Consider the following 6,818-nt stretch of genomic DNA (forward strand, 5'->3'; position numbering starts at 1 on the left):
CCAGCTTGCTTTTTAGCCAATTACTGCTGTCTCATTTGTAACTCCACAGGAGTGAGCACAATGTTATCAAGATGGCGCATATGAATTAGCACTGTCTGGCTTTGAAAAGCTAATACAATTCACTAAGATAAGAGGCGGCTTGCAGGGGCTTAGAAAAAGGCAAATATTTAGAAGTTTAGAAGTTATAAAGTATATTAATATATCAATGTGTGTTATGCAAAGCTGGAGAAGGGGTAGTAAAGGCTTTGGGCATATTTATCAATGTGTGAGCGGACATGATACAAAGTAGCGTATCATGTCCGCCGCATACGCTGTCGACATTTATCATTGCACCAGAAGTTCTTGTGAACTGCTTGTGCAATGCCGTCCCCTGCAGATTTGCGGCCGCTAGCAGGGGGTGTCAATCAACCCGATTGTATTCGATCTGGTTGATTTCTGTCCGCGGCCTCAGCTCAGGCGGACAAGTTATGGAGCAGCGGTCCTTAGACCGCTGCTTCATAACTTCTGTTTCGGGCGAGCCTGGCATCAAGCTCCATACGGAGCTTGATAAATATGCCCCTTTGTCTATCTTTTTAAACTATAACATTTTTCAGCTAGACTGTCCCTTTAAATGAGAAATATATTTAAATATCTTTTTACATTTTGCATGCTATTTAAATGTGTCAATTTTCAAAACCTTGTCATATATTTATTGATTCTTATTTTTTTTTATAAGGACATGGTTTGTTGGTCGATCAAGAGGGCCAGAAGTACAGCGGAGCTTTTCACAAAAACAAGAAAAATGGAGACGGACACTTAACCTTTAAGTAAGTGTGTAAAATGGGAAGTTGAATAGAAAATATTTTGCTGTATATCTATTGCTTTTAAAAAATGTGGGATAGATCTTTTAAAATAATAATTTGTTTAAGAGCGTATGTTTAAAGGTACATTATATTGTATCCCCTTTAATATGTTCATAATGATCTATTTTACACGCTGAAGTATATTAAATTGTTTAAAAATATCTCCTTTACCCGTATTTTGATATTTTAATTTGAAGTAGCTTATTTGCTTGTTGAAACCTCCACCTATACTGAAAAATTCAATACTACAGTATTGGCTAGAGACGGGTGGAAGTGAGAGCCACTCTCATTTTAAAAGGGTATTGCTATAACATCTTTAAATATAATACACCCGTATCAGCTGCTTGCTTGAGTATATACCATAATTATTGAGTATACACCACTCCATCGCATTAAAAGACAATGTTTCAAAACGTATAACTGCACAAAAATGTATGTTCTTCCTGGGCTAAATAAGCTAATGTTTTCTGTGGGAGTTTTGAGCACCATATCTTTTTAAAGGGATGCTGCACTATAATTTTTTTATTTATTTATTTCTAATGAGTTGTTATAATAGCTGCGGAGGATTAAATGTATGGGGAATTGCTCCTTTATAGAGCATGCTTAATCAAATGGCCTGAGCCTGCAGGAAGAACATTATGGCTGGTGGTTTCAATGAGCAAAAACACATATTTTAATTAGAAGCATATTAGAAGTATGCCATGTTTATGAGCTATCATTAAAGGAACAGTAAATACAGTAGATTTGCATAAACAACAAATGCACAACAAAAAGACAATGCAATAGCACTTAGTCTAAACTTCAAATGAGTAGTAGATTTTTTTTTTAAAAGTTATGTCTATTTTCACTCCTCTTGTATCATGTGACAGCCATCAGCCAATCAGCCAATCACAATGCATATATATATATATATTCTGTGAATTCGTGCACATGGTCAGTAGGAGCTGGTGCCCTTTTGTAGGGCATTGCCCTAAGTTAAACAGATCTTTTACCACTAAAAAATACTAAGTCCCCCCTAACATTAAAACCCCCCACCCACCAAACCCCCCCCCAAATAAAAAAAACTAACAATAGAAAAAACTAAACTACCCATTGCCCCTAAAGGAGCATTTGTATGGGCATTGCCCTTAAAAAGGCATTCAGCTCTTTTACTGCCCTTAAAATGGGCAATGCAGCTCTTTTTCAAGCTCCCAAAAAACCCTAATCTTAAAAAAACCACCCTCAAAAATGAAAATAAAAAAGCCTAAACCTAAGCCCCAAATAGGTACTCACTGTTTCTGAAGTCCGGCGGAGAAGGTCCTCTTCCAGACGGATCCATCATCTTCTATCTTCATCCGGAGTGAAGGCGGTGCGGAGCGGAGGTGCAGAGCTGTGTTCCCGATGCCTGGATCCTCAGCAGCAGTCCGCGGCGGCGGCAGCAGTCCTCAGCGTCATGGAGGCTCCTCTTTATCTGATGTCCGTTGTTGACTAATTATTGAGTGCAAAGTACCGCAATCAAAAATTTTGAAATCAGCCAATAGTATTAGAGCTACTGAAATCCTATTGGCTGTTAAAAATTGCCGATAAGATTTCAGTAGCTCTCATCCTATTGACTGATTTTGAAAATTTCAGCCAATAGGAATGCAAGGTACCCCAATAAATATGGGGTACCTTGCATTCAATCTTCAGTGTGGGGCGGACCATCCCATGAAGAGGAACCTCCACGCTGCCGATGACCGCCACCGAGGATCGCCACATCAGGGAAGACCGCTCTGGACCTCCACTCCGCGCCGCCTTCGCTGTGGATGAAGATGATGGACCCGCCTGGAAGAAAACCTTCTCCGCCGGACTTTATGAACCGTGAGTACCTATTTGGGGCTTGATGTTAGACTTTTTTTTCTTTTTGGGGCGTTTTTTTTTTTTTAGATTAGGGTTTTTTGGGCAATTTAAAAAGAGCTGAATTCCCTTTTAAGAGCAATGCCCATACAAATGTCCCTTTAGTGGCAATGGGTAGTTTAGGATTTTTAGTGTTAGGTTTTTTATTTTGGGGGGTTTGGTGGGTGGGGGGTTTACTGTTAGAGGGGGGACTATTTCTTAGATTAGGGGGTGTTTTTATTTTGGGGGCTTTTTTATTTTCATAGGGATTAGGTTTATTTTTTATTTTTTCGGGGATAATGTATTTTATTATTTTCTGTAATGTTATCCTTTTTTATTTTGTGTAATTTTAGATAAATTTAATGTAACCTTATTTTTTTTTAAAGTAATGTAGTATTTTATTATTTTATGTAATTAAGGGGTTCATTTAGGGGGTGTTAGGTTAGGGGGCTTAGTTTATTTGCGTTGGTGGTGGATGGCTGTTTAGGGGTTAATACATTAATTATTTAATTTGCGATGTGGGGGTATGGCGGATTAGGGGTTAATAATTTTATTAGGTACTTTTTTATTTCCTTAATACTTTGTACGGGCGGTTAATTTTTTTTTAATACTTATTGCGGGCGGTTATTTTTTTTTTTTTGGTAGTACTTATTGCGGGCGGTTATTCTTGTTTTTGTAATACTTATTGTGGGCGGTTATTTTTTTTTTTTAAATACTTATTGCGGCCGACTAGTTTTTTTTTTAATGCTCCGTTTGCCTTTGCTGCATCCCGGTGGATTCCGAAAATGGCAGGGTGGTGAAAGAATCTTGCCATTTTCGCAATCCAGGTGCATCCAGGTGAATTCTTTTGGCTGCCTTCGCAGGGCTCAAAATTTCCACTAGCCCATTAGCCATTGGTGAGTGGAAATTTAACAGTGGCGAGTGAAAGTTAGTGAGTCATATATCCATAAAAGGATAAGGATATTCTATTCCTCTAGGGCTGTAGGAACCCCATTAGTGCTTAGACTGTTACTTCTGAGAGGGTAAACGGGGCAAAGAGATATTGGAGAGGAAAAGTGAAGAATAATATAGCGTTAAGAAAGAATGGCGAAAAAAAAGAGATAAGAGAGAGAGTGTAAATAGAAGATATGTTCTGAGAGAGAAGGGAGGGGGTAAAAAGAGATGAGGGAGTGGAGAAAGATAGATGAGAGATGGTAGTTATAAAACAATTATTTCCAGGTCTGCTTTGACCTCACATTAATGTCAACACTCTTTGCTTTCTCTCAGTTCAACAACTGCTATGCACCTATTTATTTATGGTATAAAACAAAATCTATAGTAAAAAATTACTGGACAAAAAGGTGTTTCACATTAACTAAACATATGCAAAGAGGGGGGGGGGGGTTAGTGGGTGTGGTGTGGGGGGGTTAGTGGGTGTGGTGTGGGTGGGATAGTGGGTGAGATCAAAAGTGGCAAGTAACATTTTGGGCTGGCTAGTAGCCTAGGCTTGAAATTTTGAACCCTCTATCTATCTATCTATCTATCTATTTACATAGTGGAGGTTACAAAAAGCCTATGTCACCCTGGGAGGTTCCCAGTTGGTTTGTTTGGAAGTGTGCATTGTGTGGGTGCTGGTTTAGGGTCCCAGGAAGGGGGAGACCTTGTTGTGGTCCTGGGCTTGATCCTTTGGCGCCAAATGTAACTAACTTCCCCCAGTTTTGCTTTTAAACATTGCTGTGAATCTGCTGGCAAGTGCCAGGTTTTCTGTCTTGTGTTGATAATGTTTGTAATGCTTCCCTGCGGGCCTGTCACCCAGGTTGCTCTGGGGTTAACTGCCTGGGATGCTGGGAACTTTGCAGCTGTCTGTCAGTGTTCAGGGCTGCCCCGTTGTGGAGTTTGCTGTGGCTTAGGATGTGTACCCAGTCCAGTCTGTGAGTCCGGTCCATTCCTGTGTTTATATATATATATATATATATATATATATAAAATACTTATCATGCCAGGTTCCTCTGAACGTTTATATAGTGGAAGTTAAAAGGACATGAATCTCAAAATGTTTCTTTCTTGATTTAGATAGAAAATACAATTTTAAACAAATTTTCAATTTGTTCAGCCATCTGACATCGTTGTTTGCAACATTATTTATAGCAATAAGGTTACTTATAGGAGAGTGTCCACTTTTAATTACATTTTATGACTAAATAGTGTAAATCACAACAAAAATTCATGTGTTTGTAATCTACTTTAGGCAAAAATATTAAACACAAAAAGTCTTTATTTCAAAATATAGGTAATATAACTATACAGGGGCGTATTAATGCAGAGGCCAACAAGGCCAGTGCCTAGAGCGACAGATTTTGGGGGGCGGCATTTGCCCCAGCCGCTGCACGCATATGGCTGGCTTTAAAAAAAATATTTTATTACTGCTGAGCGCCTTCCTGTCTGTTGGGGCAGACGGCGACCCCAATGTGTTTTTGTAATGTTTGGTTAAGGTACCGTTTACTATATCTGACACACACACACTTTATTGACAAAGGGCCAATTCCTTTTGCAGTTGATCTGACACTGATCATTAAATCACTTAGCGGCAGCCGTTAACACAGCCGCACATGGCTTGAGGTTGAGGGAGTCACGGCACGTCAAGCACATGCGTACATCATCTCCCAGTCCCAGTGGTTAGGAAGTGAGTGTGACAGGAAGACTCACTGATCTGTGCACCCTGTGAAGAAGACGTGGAGCGGCCAGCTGTAAGGCAGTCAGAGATGAGTGGACATTCGGGACTCCTTACCACTTAACTCAGGTAGGGGCCAGGCAATATCGAGACGGTCCGGAGACTGAGAGTCAGAGTCTTTCAGACTCAGTACTGCAGGATAGGTAGAAGAGCTAGCCACTGCCACGATTAAACACTTTTTTAATAATATAATATTTTTTCCACTGCAGATAGGATAGGTCTAGGCTAGAACTATCCTATCTGCAGTGGAAAAAAATATTATGTATTAAAAAAGTGTTTAATCGAACTTTATCATTATTATAACTTGAATCCGATTCTAAGCTCATTTCTTTTTTAATTAAATGGTACCTCTCCCTGTCCTCAATGGTTATGCCTCTCTCATGTTTAAAGTGAATAACTACTGTTTAACACTGCTTAAATGAGTGTGTTATAAATCTGGACAGAGCACATTTAATAATCAAGGGGGCAAAGCAAAAGCCATTTGCTTTATAAACCAGTTATAATTACCTGCCAGAGCAATTAGCTGACTATCAGGAAGAAATTAGATCGCTCCGCCTGGCCTGTAGCTTCCCTGCTGTATGTCTACTGAGCTACCTCCCTCTGCTGCCCACATTGCAGCACCACATAGCTACTGGGTGCAATTTGCTGGAAGTAAAGAGTGTAATATGGTGCTAGTGCTACATAAACATAATGCAGAGTCTGGGTTAGGGGGCATATTGAGGGGATTCATTAGTTGATCACTCATTCATTAGTGATTCATTCTTGTCACCATGAACTTAAAAATATCTATCTTAAATAATCAGTAAATTTATTTAACATATATAGAGTTAAAAAAGTGTTTTGCAAAAACAAAAAAAGTTACTCCATGAGAAAAAAATATGCCCAAAAATGGCCTAAAACAGGTGGGGTGGGGGGGGGGGGGGAGGGAAGGGGCAGCAGAATTCTAAATGCCTAGGGCAGCACAAAATCTAAATATGCCCCTGTAACTATATATTTGGTAACTAAATAAATTGTAATAGAAAAGCAGCTATCATAAAAAAAATGTAAGTTGAAAGTAAACCTTTTAGCAAGAAAAATGGTTATGACAGCACTGGTAAATTAAAATAGAATAACTCAACTAATAACAAGTTAAAAAGAATAATATTTAATATAAAATTGTAGATGTTTAACAATACAATAAAAAATTGGTCATATAAAGCAAATAAATAATGCTTGCACTGCTAAAAGTTTGTGGCAAGGAAAGTCTCTCTTTTGAGATCAACAAGCTCCAATTCAGAACGCAGAAACACCGGCCGGTGGATCCTCTACAGACCACTACGCGTTTCAAGGAAACCTCTTCATCAGGTGGTATAGCAATGTTGTACATAACTGCAAACACTGCTGCCATAGACTGCTAAAGACACATGTACGGT

The 6,818-nt window shown here is 39.1% G+C and overlaps 1 protein-coding gene across 1 annotated transcript in view; it reads left to right on the forward strand.

Moving 5' to 3' along the window:
• The window catches only part of MORN1 (MORN repeat containing 1), a 569,760-nt gene that overhangs the window by 48,653 nt on the left and 514,289 nt on the right, over positions 1-6,818 (forward strand). Inside the window, exon 5 of the mRNA XM_053690352.1 lies at positions 716-806. Within this exon, the coding sequence (XP_053546327.1) occupies positions 716-806 (91 nt within the window). The remainder of the gene's footprint in view (positions 1-715; positions 807-6,818) is intronic.

This window comes from Bombina bombina, chromosome 8 (genome assembly GCF_027579735.1).
Source record: "Bombina bombina isolate aBomBom1 chromosome 8, aBomBom1.pri, whole genome shotgun sequence".
Classification (NCBI taxonomy): domain Eukaryota; kingdom Metazoa; phylum Chordata; class Amphibia; order Anura; family Bombinatoridae; genus Bombina; species Bombina bombina.